Here is a 15,580-nt window from a genome sequence, read left to right on the forward strand (position 1 = left end):
TCGAGTCATCTTTAATATACACAGAAGTCATTGAATATCTCAATCAGCGTCCATGGGCTGTGACCACCTGAATGTGAGCGAGTCCCTTACCCCGCATCCCCGCAAGCTCAGAACGGAGCCGGATAAGTATCCCCGCCTCAAATTTATGAACGCCTGATTGACGCGGGGCTAATGAAATATAGATGAAGCAAGATGTATTAGATTGGCTCATAAGCAATACACATATTCTGGGCATAACAGCATAAGCAAGTCCACTAGGTAAGACCCTATAGCGTGAACTCAAGCAAATTACCAGCATAATCACGGGCAAAAAACCGCTTAGGATATTCCTTCCCTTGAGTACCTACAGGACTGAGATTAGCCTACGCAAAAGAAAAGGAAGTGGATTTGACAAACCCGAGTCCATAGTCCCAGGCTTATCAGCCGCCATCGGCGCCGCCGGACCACCCCGGACAAAGTGATCATGAATATTCTTCTTCAAATCCTCAAGCTCATCACGGCTACCAAGCTTAAAACACGGGTGTCGCGTGTGCTCAGGATCCGTCGGGCCCATAGTAACATGGATCTGCTGTCCGCTCGATCCGATATTGAACCTGCACGACCCATCAGCACAAGCACGAATACAAAATTTCAGACAATAGCCAGCTAGGTCAGTAAATACCATAAAATAGTCCCCGTTTGAAGCTCCGGGACTGGCGCCGGAGTTAGTCCGAGAGTCTTGCTATAGAACTCCAGTGCATCATCTAGCGTGCCGGGGTGTACCGTGAGGTTGACGTGGGCGATTCCTTGAATCATGGTGAGAGGAGGGGTAAAGGTATGGGCTTAGCCAAAAATTCCGGGTTATTATTTTGCTTAGAATGATGAAGTTAGTGGGGTATCGTCACCTTTATGTTCTGTATTACCCCCACGGGGATCGGAAACTAGATCCCGATCGTGATTGGCCGACACCGCTGACGTGATCATGATTGGTTTCACGGAAAAGGGTCGTGACTCACTGGCTGATTGATATTGGGTTTCGAGTAGATCAGTGGTATATACGATTGCGTGATTGTCATTGTTTTTGTCTAGAATTTTGGGCTTTGTAATGTGAGGACGGGTCTGGGGTAGTTTCCCGTTTGGGAAGGCAGCCTTTGAAACTAACCTGTGGAGCTCACTAGTATGAACACCACAAAATCACTTGGACACCACATCATTTTCATATCTAGTATGGCGCAGTAATTGTAATTCAGAAATATGCTATCTCGGATAAGATTCAAGATCTGAAGTACATCAGAAAAGAAAGATAGAAAAGTCGGAATGAAACCCTCTGACCATCAAGAATCCGCAAGTCCAGGTACCGAAGCCCAATCCGCCGGATAATGAGGTCGACGCAATGTTTCTCGGATAGCGTCCTCCATGTTTCGAATGCAATGCTGGGCACCTAGCCCGTGGATCGGACCGTCACCCTGCCCGTAAAATGCGCGTAGCTCACGGTTGAGAAGCTGAGCCACCGACTGGCCTGTATTGAGATAAGCGCCGGAACTTGGATATACTGCAAAGCCACCGAGACTGGATTGAGTCTCCTTGAGTGCGGGTCGAATACTGTCACGAGACACAAAGCTAGACTGCTTGACCAGGCTAGCACTGTCGCTGGCTTCGAAGTCTTGATTCAACGACTGGCTGGGACCAACCTCATCTGCGCTTCCCACCCCCAGCGCATCCTTGATTGGTGACACATAAGCTTGATCTATGCCCCAGTTCCCAGTAGCATTCAAGATATCTTTTGGGAGCTCCTTGGCTTTTTGTTTGATTTTGTTCTTGGCTGCGCCCATGATCTTTTTGGGGAGCGATTTCTTGACCGCGCCCTTCGCGGCTGCTTTGACTGACGCTTGGGCGGCCCCTTTGACGGCCGCCTTGGACCCACGGAAAGCCACGTCGCCCAGCCCTGGTAAAACACCCGTCACGGCAGTGACCGCGAGGTCGATCCCCAAACTGGCCCAGTCAGTCTCATTGCCGGCGATTTGATCATATGTGACCGAGGTCGCAAATTCGGTGACAACGCCGAAAGCTACAGAGACGCCCACTTGGATCGCGAGGGTAGCTCCACCAGTCAAAACCGCCGCCACGGCCGTCGCTGCGATAGCCGCCACGGTCAATACAACGTCCTTCCAGCTGATTTCGATACCAAACAGGCTGAAGTGGCCACTGGGATCGACACGATTGATCGGGTCCCCGAGGCAGTACGCATAGGCGTTAACTTCCCCTGAGGCGAAAGGGCTTGTGGGATCCGGAGTGTGAAAACGCATCAGTATTGGATTGTAGACGCGATAACCGTTGCCGAGATGATACCAGCCGGTGATTGGGTCTCGCCATTGCCCATTGAATCCAAGCGAGGGAGAGTCGCTTCGAGGACTGAAGCCATATGGGGTGTATTGTGTGTGATACACCTCGCTCGCCTCCATCCAGGTCAGAACCGAGCGGTGGTCGTCTGAAACCCAAGTCTGCGTCGTACTGGTGCCCTCATTTTGCACTATTTGCCCCCAGTAGAACCCTGGATCACTGGCGACGAGACTAATCTTGCGCTCGCCTGTTTGTATAGCCACGAGGGTACTCCCACGGTAGAAAAGATGGATGTCGGCCTGGTCTGGAACCTTTTGGCAGACCAGCCTTCCAAGGGCATCATAGCGATATTCGCATAGGAGTGCACCACTCGAGTCCCGTACCACACTTAATCTATTCAAGTCATCGTAACCGAGTGTCTGGCCCTTCTCATCTTGCGTTAGAGATCCGTTGTCATCGTATTTCAGATCAGTTCTGGCGGGATAATCCGAGTGAGTGTTTGTAATTTGGATCAACTGAGTCGGATCATCGGAAGCAAAAGCGTAGCTCGCGATGTTGTCAAAATTATCTTGGAAAACAGTGGTGACCTTCTTCAGGTTGTCGAAGCTGTCGAATTCGAAGACCTGCGATTTGAGAGGATTGCCGTATTCATCGACGGGAGGCTCGCTTCCGGCACAGGTATACTCTACCAGGCGATTGTGCATATCGTATTCAAATGTTTCTTCCCGCATCACACTTCGCGATTCATTCTCCAGCGAGCGCTTCTTTAACAAGCCAGTAGGTCCGTAGGTATGGACGATGCTCCGCAGAGTTGAGCTTTTGTGAAGCACTGTACGCTTCTGCACACGGCCAAAATCGTCATAGATCAATTGACTTGTAAGTGCCGACTTGTCTGACGCGCTTTGTGTATTGATCTCCGACAATCTTTGCGCCTCATCGTAAGTGTATTCCACCTGCATTGGGCCCTGTGTGAGTTGTTGTGGCTGACCAAAAGTGTTGTAATTTGTGTCATGTTTCTGTTGATGCACATCTTTGTAGGATTGTAGTTTCCCTGAAAATGAGTAGATGTAGTCGGCGGACCAGGACGTATCGTCATCTTTAAGCGTCCAATTTTCATGAGAGACCAGACCTGTGTCGTAGTACTCCAATTCCTGCGTCGAGTGGCCATTCTCCAGGCGAACAGGTGCCCCCGTCCGTTTGTCAAATTCAATCTGATCTATGTCATTCACTGTCGTAGCGGCATAGTTCAGCTCCGGCACATATTTCAAAGTGAATGCATTTCCGCTGGGTAAAGTGATCTGATTCGGCTCAGTGTGGATGTTTTCATTGAAATTGTTGGTAAGGACACGAGAGCCCACAGTCGACGAGGTCATGCGGTCCAGGCCATCAAATGACTGCTTGCCAAGCTCGTGGCTGCCTAGCTTGATAGACGTGGGAAGAATGGAGACACTATGATCTGAGTACTTCGTGTGGACGACCCGGTTATCTGGCCAAGTGGTTGTAATGATTCTGTCAAAGGAATCCATCTCGTAATGCGTTGTTCGGCCAAAATGATCGGTTTCTGAAACCTGGCGGCCAAACCCGTCATACTCGTATTTGGCCGAGCTCTCTTCTTTCCCTTCCTTTGTGAGTAGAGACTTTTGGATAATCAAGCCCATCTTGTTCAGCACGGTTCTGATCTGACCCTCACCCACAATTCCTTCTGTTTTAGTCAGGGTAATTGGATCCATAACAGTAGAGATGGCCTTATCGCTGCCTCCCTTACCATCACTGATGCTCTGACGGCACATTTGTCCCCACCCGTCGTACTCTAGCTGGATCACTGATCGTTGCTCGGTAGGCGATCCAGTACCATAAAACCAGTCCACTTCCACCGCCTCGACACATTGACCATACTCGTTGTAGCTCCGTTCCTGCACAACTCGGAAAGTCTGGGATGTCGAGCTTTCTTGCTTCTCTGACCGAATCACACGCTCCATTCCATCCGTATAGTACCGTGTCTGAACGCCACATGCATCAGTGAGCGCCAAACAATAGCCAACTTCATCCGGCAACCGGGAATAGGCTTGCGAACGAGTCGTCTCATATTTTGTTCCCACAGCAGCTGTCGCTGCTGTCAGACGGCCCAGCGAGTCGTATGATAAGCTATTCACAACTCCACTGCGATTTGTATGTGTCTTCTCTAATCCGGTAGACAAAGAGAAGGTCGACTCGTATCCAATGGTTCGGTTATCAAAGGTGGTGCTCTTGACCCCCTTAGTGAATTGATTGGCGGATGATTCCCATTTGTAATCCCAGCTATGGGTGATGGCGTTTGTACCAAATATCTTGTCCACTTGTTGGGATAGACGGCCGAGATTCGGCGAAGCCGGGTCAGACACGTAGTCATATATTGTCCGGGTCAACTCCTTGGCCCCTTCCTCGAAACTACACTCCTCCTGAACTGAGACAAAATGGTTACTTAGAGAATTTTCCACGGTTGGCAGAGAAAGATAGGTATAGTTTCGGCGGCGTATCGGTGTCTTGTGCTCACTTGGTGCTGGTGTCACGACTTCCTCTTTCAGGTATCGGATAAAGCCCCATGGGTCGGCCGGGCAGTCCTTCTCGGGCCCCAGACTATAATAAGTGCGCTCAATGATCTGACCATCCGGCTGAATCTCTTTGATAGGATTTCCTGCATTGTCATACTCGTATGATGTGATCTCTGGTGGACTTTCACCCGTGTCATCATCATTGTAGGTTGTCTGGACTTCCTTCGGCAAGAGATAATATGGTTCTTGTTCGGCGAAATACCCACTTGGCTTGGCGTGATATGTAATTTCCTGCGTGACTGACTTCTTGCCCTGCTTTTTCACAGAACGAGTCTCAAGGTGATATTTGTTGTAAGTGTACTCCGTCTGCATCTCTTTTTTCTCGCCGAAGGTCAACGTTGTCTTGTAATCGTAGGAGCTGGTCAAGAGGTACAAATTATCCCCTTGCTGGGTCCAATCCTGACCGGACCCATATCCGAGGAAATTGTAGTCAGAGTACTCATAGCGCATCACCATCTCGGGTTGGTTCTGGTATGGCAAGAGCCTGTGTTTGGCGACGTTTGGAATGTTTGCGTATGGACGATCCTGGCCAGGGGGCAGTTTGTGGGCTTGGTCTCCCTCGCGGTATTCAACGATCTCTAGGAGGCCCGAAGGGCTCACAACTCTATCTATGCACCAGAGTTGGCCGTGATAGTTATACTGAAAGTTCCAGCACAACTCGTCTGGACCAGGGAGTCTAAGCTGTCCAAGATATCCACCAAGCACGTCAAGTGTATAGGTACGGGCATCGAGGGTGTCTGGGGCTGTCGTGATGACCGTTTCAATCTTACTATCATAGTTGAAAGCAACTAAGACTTGATCACCTTCCGTGATCTGCGACAGGCGACGATCTGCGTTGGTACTTTCCCACTGAAATTCAAGGGTGCGCCCAGTTGGAGAATACAACTTCTGTAGCTCGGCGCGCTCGAAGATTCGGTCACCGGTCTTATTTGAGAGGATCTCAACTTGACCAGTCTTGTACCGAAAACGAAACTCATTCCCATCACGTTCAAATTGGAAACTTTGGAGCTTCAGGTCCTTGAGAGTGTTCCCGCTGTCACTGATACGAAATGAATCGCCCGTGGAGGTCAAGACGGTTTTGGCACGAGGGTCACAGTGAGGTAGGTTCAATGACCAGCCCTTGCCAAATTCCGATCGACCGGGGGAAAGAGGGCTAAAGACCAGTCCCAATTTGAACACCGGGCAGTTGCGTATCTGTGCCGGTGCCTCATAGAGCTGGACAGAGCAAGTATATTGTCCAGTGCGTGGGTCGACACCTTTCTGCAGAAAGCTAGCAAAGTTGCACGCCTGCGAATACAGACCCTCTGAGGCCAAGGAAATTTCTGGTTGTTGCTTGACAGAATCTGACATGATTGCTCAAGAAATGGAAGAATATGGAGATAATGTTTTGGATGCTCTGCTTAACAAGTAGAGACATTGTATCACTGTCTTAAATAGTCAATTCTCTAGCAAACATTATCATTCGATGCTTACGGAAGCGTGTGGTCACCTTGAATTCCCATTTTTACCAGCGCATATATGCGGGCTTTGCTCCGCTGCCGATGTACTGGTGCCTTGCGAGATGGTATGATGATCTGTGATGATACCCGACGGTCGTCGTCGCGGCCACCTGTGTTGTTCGCAAGAAGGCAGCTCTGCATGTCCTTGTCGTACACTATGCTCAATAGTTACGTAAATTCTCAGTGTTTGATATGGTGGGAAGATACGGTGAGAAGATTGCTGGGGTACCCTTCATAGCGGGCTGTGATCAAGGTACGCGAGCTGGAACGGGATTGCTTAATGTGGCAGTATCCGTAAACAACCCATAGATAAAATCACAAGTATGAGCCAGCATGTACGCAGACGATAGTGTGATGCATGTAGGAATCGCCCATTAGGGTCAACGATAGTGACACAGGAGCACATAGATCTATATGCAGACCTCTTTTTTGGTGATGATCGACAAACGGCCCGAGGTTTCGGGCCGCGGGGATCAATCAAGATCTAGTCAAGTTGGGGATGCATGTGGCATCTGCATAGACCAGTGGAGAGAAATGGCGGTCTGCAATACTGTAACACAGCTTCTAATGTACTATATACTACTTTTGTCGATCTGCTTTCTCCTCCAGCTCCGCGGAGTTGCATTTATATGATATGTATATTATTAGCTCATAATTGGTGTGCACATGTGCATGAGCTGAGAAGATTTCATCATCGCTTCCAATACTCAGCCAACAAGGTAGACAGACTTGATCCCGGTGAATGCGATCAGCATCTTACAGTCCCTAAGCATCACTCTGAGCGGCAATGCAACTCCACGTAAGTCCATGTAACTGCGGGATTTTTGCGATTGACTGAGCGCCGGATTATTGCTGCGCAGGGGATGATCTTTTTCAGCGAGAATAGTGGAAATGGAGTCTTGAAACCACTCTACCATGACACCCCTGGCTTTATAAAGGCCCTGAAGTTCCGCCCATTAACTCTGTATGTCCTCTCTACAAATCAGTCAAACTTACTCAATCCCACCCACTGTTTCACACGTTATCCAGAACTTCATCATCATGCAAGACTCCTATAAGGTGACCTTTACTGAGGTCGGTCCCTCGCGGATACCCGAGCTGTATGCAAACGGTCTCATGCCGGCTCCTGTCAGGGTCGGCGTCCAGGTTTACAAGGATGACAAACGCCTTGACACCAACCTTGAATGGTTCCATGAACATGTTCGCCTGATCAATGCTGATGACAAGGTCGAGCTACAGAATTGGACTAGCGAGGACCCAGCCACAAAATGGGTCAGCAAGTTCGATGATGGAGGGTGGGAGCACGCAAGCACAAGTCTGGCGGTATCCCAGGAAGATAAAAATTCTCCTATCGAAGCTGTCGTGATATATGTCGCGACCGGAACCACAGGTGGGCGCAAGATTGCAGCTCAGGTGAAAATTGGGAACGAGAAATGGACGAGCATTGACGAAGAAAATCATAAATCGGTTCAAATTACTGCGGTCACACCAATCCATTACAGCGTTGCTGATATTAAAACGCCAATTCCGTCGCAACAAATCAAGAAGGGGCCTTGGAGGGATAATGGGACGGGTGAATGGACTCAAACAAACTGGTACATCACGAATACGCGTTTTCCAGAGTACGAATTCAGGAAGGGTGTTATTTACAACATTCCAGAGGTGGGCGTTAAAGATGGGTATAAACAAGTCGGGCTTAAAGGCTGCTTCCAACTGAAGGACGGTCCCGACTCTTACAGTATCACGACCAGACATTGGTACGCGTCGTACGATAGTGAGAGCACGACTATGAAAGTGGGCGCTCTCAGCAAATCCAACAGCGTGGGGAGTACCACACAGATCACGATCAATCAACGACTCGGAACTTATGTCGTAGTCTTGTTTGAGACAGACCCGATATGGGCACTGCAAAGTGTTCCAGCTTTTACCAGAAGCGATGCCTACGTTCGAATCTATGACAAGTACGGCAACAGGGGCAATTTCGCGCTCTCAACCAAAAACAAGTACCTGGATCTTGTGGTGAAAGACTATGCAGGGTCTCTCGCAGATGAGAATACCGAAAGTCACGCCGAGGTCGACGAGGAAACCAAGCCCCTTCCCGAATGGGTCAAGGATCTTCCTGCTAATGTGCAAGGCCGATTGTCTAGCCTCAGTGTGCAAGAAGTCATCGACGCCCTTCCTCCGGGCCACGCCGCCATTCAGCCGCTGTCGGATAACTTGTTGAAACGCCGAACCCAGATTGGGGACGGCTTGAACTGAGTTGCTTGAAAGCATCATACATGTTTGATTTTGTGCGCAGTCTATTGACCCCGCGTTTTTGAGAATATTTCGATGATCTGGTATTTCTGCGTTGCATGTGTCAATGGATGCAGGGTCCGGGGACTGTTCGCATATCCTTGCGCGGGGCAGCCAAGATCTCAAGTTCTGTGCCCTCCTCTTATGTATGGTCAAATTGTTTTTTTGGGGTTATGTTAGAGTGAATTGGATGTGCGTTGCATTTCGTAAATTGCACTTCTCTGTCTAGCAGATTATTCAATCTCTATAAGAATACGGAGCATCACATTAGTAAATAAAAATCTGAGTAGCCGAGGGTTTGCACTTTTCATTGTTCATAATATCACTTCATAGACTACTAGGGTTATTTGGCCTCATAGCGCTAATGGGTAAGACCTAGCTTCCATTAATGCGGAAAATTATCATCTTCCCGAATAACGGGACTACAGCAGTTGTGTGTTTAATTTATGCTGACCTCCTCGTCGAAACGATATACAGCCTGCTACTACTATATATATCTTTCTTTGCAAATGTACCTTGTATCTCATCTTAAGCAAACTTAGAGCCTTGCCGAGGCGTGCCGCGGCCTCTGCGCCGTCATTACCTTTCAGCTGCCCTCATGGCGCGCAGCTTTGAAACCGTTGCGATGTTTCAGCGAAGTTCAAGACCGCCTCCACTGCCTTGGTCTGTGAAGCACAATCAATCTTACCTCTCCCTTCTTCTACTAAATCCGCAACAGTACTTATATGCTGTTGGAAGCGTCGCCAGCCTTCCTTTGAAGTTCTATCCTAAATCCTTCCAATCTTGGACAATCTAACACCCGTGTTGTATACTTTCCCGCTCGCCACAGATGCACAGATTGTCACTTCGGAACCGGAAAGCCTTAGTATGCAGTACGTCCCGAAAGCTGTGCAACCACTACACTCTTCGATTGACTTTCCTGCCCCTTACGCCAAGACATGCCCATTACGCCAAGACACACTAGTCTATATTGGGAGTTCTTCCGGCAGTTGCGTGTGTATTACCTCGTACGTAGGTGACTATACATGTGGGATTCACTCTGCGCGACCAACGAGCCATTTTAGGGCTGCCGCTCGCCGTGTCATGGGTTACTGCAATGCTATTAGATAAGCCTCACAAGGCTCATGCGAGTAATAGAAAGGTCAACAGTCGTCGAGTAACAGAAGAATTTCGAATGGGCCCAGTGATGCCAGTAGATCACACCAAAAGCATCCACATCTAGAGTGTTTTTATCCTTGTTCGTCGGGTGATTCGGCGCTCGGTTAGGAATACACCTTCGAGGACCTTTCCAAGGTGTATTTACTATCTTTAGTCGCATCTGTTGACGGGCGAATAGCTCGAAGTGTTGACAATGGCGTCGCCAGTATTCATCATACGACTGAAGCATTTTCTTTCGTGGTGTTTCGAACATCGAATCAAAAAAAGTCATGTAGATCATCTGATCCTCCAAAAGAAGAAAGTCCACATAATCCTCGTTCGATTGAATGCAATATTTCTCGTGCTTGGATTTGGCTGAAGGGGAGCCATTTTCGGCGCCGTTCTGGTCGCCAGTGGAAATGGGTGGAGCAACTGTGTAAGTCGAGCATCAACATCAAGATCGGAGGATGACAAACAATGCTGGGCGGGTGCAGAATAGTGGTGTTACAGGGCAGTGGGCGGACAAGGGGCCGCTGGACGTCCAATGTTACGGGTGGAAAGGCATCCGTTTCTGGCCTCAAAAAGCCTCAAAAGCAGTCATTTTCGGCGTCAATCCCACAGGTCGAATAGTGGTGTTACAGGGCAGTGGGCGGACAAGGGGCCGCTGGACGTCCAATGTTACGGGTGGAAAGGCATCCGTTTCTGGCCTCAAAAAGCCTCAAAAGCAGTCATTTTCGGCGTCAATCCCACAGGTCCTCCTATTCTAGGTGTGAAATCACAGATCACGATCAGATTTGCTTATATGCATTTAAGCAGGAGCAATAACCAATCACGATCTAGTTGAAACAATCGTTATTGTTACCGATAAAAGCTAGTGCACTATTTCATAATATTAGAGCTGACTAGTAATGTCAAATATCGTCCTTTCCGATGTCACTTAGATAATTGTTGAAGAAATGGGTTGCCTTTTCTACTTTTCTTTTCTTTTCTTTTTTTTTTTCTTTTCTTTTTTCTTTTGCTTTTTAATCGTTTTTGATTGGACTCCTTGCTTACTTGGGTCCTGACGGACTACGACATCTCTATGCCTTTGTTGTTTCTACGTATATCACCCACAACCGAAAACTTTTTAACATTTTGAGAATTTGACCATTTTGTATTGAATCGAGTCATCCAGTAATTTGGCGTAAGCAAAAGCTATAGGTGAACTATTATATTTAACACAGCCGACAATGTACAACTATTCCTCCACAATTCATGCCTTCATATCTCGAGCTCAGAACTAGATCAAAGAGCGGAAGACTCTCATAGGAGCCGCCTTGAACCAAGCGCCCCAGGTAGGGTACTCAATCTTGGGTGGCAGATCGACATCCAAGATGCCATCACGCATACCACTGTAGATATCCATGTTCTCGACCTTGGTGAACCAGCCTCCACGGTCAAGCGAAGGATCCTTATTGAAGTAGGTGTAAACCTGCCAGACAATGAACAGCCCGATGGCAATTGGAGCAGCGAGGTAGTTCATGAAGAAGTCCTCGGCATCCTTGGGGTACACCGACACATAGAACTCAGCAACCAGGCAAAGGACGTTAAGACCAAGTCCGATGTAGCTACCGATGACACCGAAGGGGGCGGCGTAAGCAAGGTCGCTCACCTCGCGACCGTTGTGGCGCCAGGCCTTGCGGAACTGGATGTGTGCTAAGCAGATACTGCCCCAGACAAAGAAGTTGGAGATACCGGACAAAGCTAAGAGCCAGTCGAAGATTATGTCACCAGTGCTGGAAGCCTCGTTGATGAAAGCGAGGAAACCGAATGCAATCTGCAAGACGATACACCAGAGAGGACGACCCGCCTTGTCAATGTATGCCATCCACTTGGGTGCCATGCCACGGCCAGCAAGGGCCTGGATGGTACGACTGGATCCGTATGTGGCGGAGTTGGCGACACTGATAACCGAGATAGTGATGACGGCGTTCATAACCGAGGGGAGACCAGATATACCGGCGTTCTGGATGGAGACGACGAAGGGAGAAGCCTTGGTGTTGGAACCGGAGGCACCGAGGAGGTAGGCGGCATTGTGGGGGACGATCAGACCGACGATGAAGGTTCCGACAACGTAGAAAATCATGATACGCCAGAAGACTTGCTTGCAGGCCTTGGGAACGGACTTGGCAGGGTTAGCGGCCTCGGCAGCAGCAAGACCAGTCATCTCGGTACCGCTGAAGGCAAAAGCGGCGGTTGTGAAGACGGAGCAGAAGCCGTAGAAGCTAGTGAAAGCGCCCGGGTCATGCCAGTAGTGTGCTCCAATGTATCCTCCCTTTGGCGCACCACCACAGTCGATCACGATACCAAGGATAATGAAACCGATGACGGCGGTGACTTTGATGACACCGAGGACGAATTCAACTGTAATCACTTAGAAATGGACTCCCAAAGCGAGTTATCCAATCTTACCTTCTCCATAGCCCCGAACACCAAAGATCTGGATCACTGACAGGATGACCAAGAACACCGCAATCCAAATACCAATGTTCAAGTCGTCTCGCCAATATTGAATAGTTATACTAGCCGCGGTAATTTCGAAGGGTAGAATGACAAGCCAATTAAGCGCATAGTCCCAGCCGACAGCAAAACCCCTTCAAACATATAGTTAGTAAAGTAGAGAGTATTGATTCATGGAAAAGCCTACCAAGAAGGACTAATGAATCGAACACAGTAGGTGAAGAAGGCTCCGTTTTGTGGGTAGAGGACAGCCAATTCTCCCAGCGCTTGAATTGTCAACAACAACATGAATCCGACAATCAGGTAACCAAGAAGCTGGAAAAAGTTAGCAATGTTTTCTTTCCATTTCCATTGGACCACGTACCAGAGCACCAGGACCTCCCGTTCGCAGAGCCGATCCCGTACTGACGAACAAACCAGCACCAATGGCACCACCTGTACAACATATTAGCCACAAAAAACATCACCAGCGATAACCTGATCCATATCCATACCAATAGCAATCATCTGCATATGACGGCCCTTCAAATTTCGCTTCAACTTTCCGGCCTCAATATCCTCAACAGGCGCGGAATCCCCATAGGCCGGAGGCGCAGCATCAGAAGTCTCTGCCGGCTGGACAGCCGGCGACACCTTTTTCTCGATTTCTCCTTCTGAGGCAGTCATTCTGTAAGACTGGGATGAGCACAGAACCCGTGTTGGAAATTGAAAAAAGGGGCTGCACTGCAGCTGGGGGGACAATTGACTTTATATAGGTTACGCCAGATCAATCCGATCAGCCACGAGGTAACCTAGCACCCCATGTTTCGGAGCTAAGTTCTCGAAAAATACCTCTGTGGGCCACGCGATCCTCGTCGCGATCAGACCATCAGGAATTGGAAGATAAGACTCTCTGAGCGAGCAAGCGTCCGTTTTGGGGTACTGGGGGTGACCAATTAGGGGCTTGGTCCGATGTTGCTTGGGGCTTATCACTACACGAATTGCAGCGTCCCGATTATAACCGGATAATTTAATAATGATCCCTGCCTAATGTGGCGAGGAGGCACCGTTTGGAATACGCCTTGATGTCTTCATTACGCCCGCTATCTGCATGTAGGCTGTGCGCAGGTTCCCCCAGGCAAGACTTCGATCGTGTAACGGTTTGTGCACGGAAAGGACCCCAAAAGCAAGCGCCAAATAATTCACTCACTTAGTTCGAATGTAGGAGTAGAATTCGTGGCGATAAGCGTAAGCCCAGTGGAGATGAGGTTGTACCGCATCCACAGATAAGGAGGGGCCGTCTAGACCTGGATATCCCGCCACGCAGAGTGCGGCATCGATGGCGACTTGATAAGCCAATATAATACAAGATATGAAGCCATGGGGTAAACCAAGGCTTAACAGGGCTTAGCTTTTGACATGCATGATAAATTACGTGGAGTGCTTATCGGACCAATGATGTCAGGATCTCACCCGAGAAGTTTAAAACGAGGCTACGAACTAGGTCACCCGGTATCTTAAATATGTTCATTCTGGAAAATAAAGCCGATAAGGATTAAAATACCAGATTAACGATTAAAATCAACTTGAATTAACATTATCAAATAGTTTTATCAAGGGTTCTTGGAGATCTATGCATGTTGTGCTTCCGTGCCCCTGAAATCCTTCTAGAAGGCAGTCCCAAGAAACCAACCTTGTTTATCCAAAGCTTACAGCAAATTAAACTCTCGGTTATCCCCGAAAGGGCAGAACATGTAACCCCGATCATTCAATTCGAGCACAAATCACAAAAAGCATCTGGAGATACGCCCGGGCGTGAGTCGTGTCAGCCCAGGTCACGATGGCAGGTATCCATCGAGTCCCTCGCTCGTATCCCCCCAGAACAAGAGCTGCGACTCCCTTAGCGTTGGGCGTGGACAAAATCGCCTGGTACTCCGGTGTACCATGCATCCAATACGAGTGACGCCGATCGGGCCACCGACGGCTGTTCCAAAAGTAGACCTCGCCAACAATGGCTGTGGTGAGCGGATTAATCACATTTACCCGAAATACAAATCGGAGGTCCTCAGTCTCGTAAAAACGGTATGTAGCAAGGGCGATGTCAGACCAATAAGGTCCATCGGTGCGTTTACTTTCTAGAGCGAAGATCGCCCCTGGTCCTGTTTGTAATAGGTACTCATTTTCCGTTGTGCCACCCGAGGAGTGACGTTGTTGGCCGAGAATTACTCTGGTGTACTTACGTCCAGTCGGCAAATCGTGCCACTTAAGTGCGAATCCGAGGTTTCCGGGAGGGTAGTGGCGAGAAGCTGTTTGGGCGTCTGGGGGATAGTCTCCGTCAAAAATGCACCAACCGTAGTTGAGGGATAGCATTCGAATTGATAGGCGGATAGGAAGGACCGGGCACGAGCTATCGATCGGGCCATCCAGCCACTTTTGCCATTTGAACCCTTCTGCCTGCGCCGGGCCGTATCCGTACTCGTTAGCTAATCGAAGTGGGTTGGTCTCATTCGTGAAAATGAGGCTCCGGCTTGCCTTATCGAGAGGTTGGTCGATCATTTGAGGTTTCTTTGACGGCTGTTATAAATATTCAAAGCTCAAAAAACTCAGATAATGAGGTGAAGATTAATTCTAGATATCTAGACACGAATCTCGAGTCTGTTTATATCTGAAGGTAAGAGGAGCAGGGTGTAGATATATGGAGTGCGTCTTTGATGTTTACACTGGAGCAAAGACAAACAAGGTTCAAACAATGAGTTCTTTGTACCTGAGATTGACAACGGCATAAAATAGATTGAGTGAGACAAAGACTTAAGATGACAATAGGCTACAACCTAGCACAATGGATACAATGACCTGAGTCAAAGACAATTTAACACCAGTTTCTCCATGAAACTAGATTGCAAGATACTGACACAAATACGGCGTTCTCCCCTGTGTTATCTGGACTCGACTCATGGTGATCGCATTGCGAGACAATACATTAAGGTACACTTTAGGAACCAAAGGCATGCACAGTCAGAGTCAGATCTGAGACCGATCTGCGTGATAACTTTAAATTACCACCACGGAAACATGAAACGACTAAAATAGTTCATTCCTGAACACAAATGAATAAATTACTTATTCCGGCTAGCATAATTAGCGTGTCGCATGACCCGATGGATATTTTACCAAGCGCTCGTGGATTGGCTGAGACGTGGGACGGGAACATCCCCCGCATTTTCATTGCCACGAGGAAGATCCGTACCAACTCCTGCATAG

At 48.6% G+C, this 15,580-nt stretch overlaps 7 protein-coding genes across 7 annotated transcripts; 2 read left to right on the forward strand and 5 right to left on the reverse strand.

Annotated features, from left to right (window-relative positions):
- Window positions 1-266: 266 nt before the first annotated feature.
- Window positions 267-795, reverse strand: N7503_003944 (putative glyoxalase family protein; the record flags this gene model as incomplete). The annotated part of the gene is made up of 3 exons (XM_057063491.1): window positions 267-343; window positions 397-593; window positions 662-795. The coding sequence occupies 3 exons, from the start codon at window positions 793-795 to the stop codon at window positions 267-269; spliced, it is 408 nt and encodes a 135-aa protein (XP_056924406.1).
- Window positions 796-1,313: 518 nt separating this feature from the next.
- N7503_003945 (RHS repeat-associated core domain-containing protein) lies at window positions 1,314-6,260 on the reverse strand (the record flags this gene model as incomplete). Its single annotated transcript, XM_057063492.1, has 1 exon — window positions 1,314-6,260. The coding sequence occupies one exon, from the start codon at window positions 6,258-6,260 to the stop codon at window positions 1,314-1,316; it is 4,947 nt and encodes a 1,648-aa protein (XP_056924407.1).
- A 1,190-nt stretch (window positions 6,261-7,450) lies between these two features.
- Window positions 7,451-8,668, forward strand: N7503_003946 (uncharacterized protein; the record flags this gene model as incomplete). The annotated part of the gene is made up of 1 exon (XM_057063493.1): window positions 7,451-8,668. One exon carries the CDS (start codon window positions 7,451-7,453, stop codon window positions 8,666-8,668), a length of 1,218 nt encoding a protein of 405 aa, XP_056924408.1.
- A 632-nt stretch (window positions 8,669-9,300) lies between these two features.
- On the reverse strand, window positions 9,301-9,650 carry N7503_003947 (uncharacterized protein; the record flags this gene model as incomplete). Its single annotated transcript, XM_057063494.1, has 3 exons — window positions 9,301-9,471; window positions 9,502-9,590; window positions 9,635-9,650. 3 exons carry the CDS (start codon window positions 9,648-9,650, stop codon window positions 9,301-9,303), a joined length of 276 nt encoding a protein of 91 aa, XP_056924409.1.
- A 573-nt stretch (window positions 9,651-10,223) lies between these two features.
- Window positions 10,224-10,608, forward strand: N7503_003948 (uncharacterized protein; the record flags this gene model as incomplete). Its single annotated transcript, XM_057063495.1, has 2 exons — window positions 10,224-10,277; window positions 10,336-10,608. Coding segments are annotated over 2 exons (327 nt in total), but the record flags the coding sequence as incomplete, so codon positions are not given.
- A 512-nt stretch (window positions 10,609-11,120) lies between these two features.
- N7503_003949 (uncharacterized protein) lies at window positions 11,121-13,185 on the reverse strand (the record flags this gene model as incomplete). The annotated part of the gene is made up of 5 exons (XM_057063496.1): window positions 12,835-13,185; window positions 12,705-12,775; window positions 12,528-12,655; window positions 12,293-12,474; window positions 11,121-12,244 (listed from the first exon to the last, which is right to left on the reverse strand). The coding sequence occupies exons 1-5, from the start codon at window positions 13,004-13,006 to the stop codon at window positions 11,121-11,123; spliced, it is 1,677 nt and encodes a 558-aa protein (XP_056924411.1). The 5' UTR covers window positions 13,007-13,185.
- Window positions 13,186-14,083: 898 nt separating this feature from the next.
- On the reverse strand, window positions 14,084-14,875 carry N7503_003950 (uncharacterized protein; the record flags this gene model as incomplete). Its single annotated transcript, XM_057063497.1, has 1 exon — window positions 14,084-14,875. One exon carries the CDS (start codon window positions 14,873-14,875, stop codon window positions 14,084-14,086), a length of 792 nt encoding a protein of 263 aa, XP_056924412.1.
- Between the last annotated feature and the right edge of the window lie 705 nt (window positions 14,876-15,580).

This window comes from Penicillium pulvis (assembly GCF_028828015.1).
Source record: "Penicillium pulvis strain IBT 33274 chromosome Unknown contig_1_segment0_segment0, whole genome shotgun sequence".
NCBI classification, from domain to species: domain Eukaryota; kingdom Fungi; phylum Ascomycota; class Eurotiomycetes; order Eurotiales; family Aspergillaceae; genus Penicillium; species Penicillium pulvis.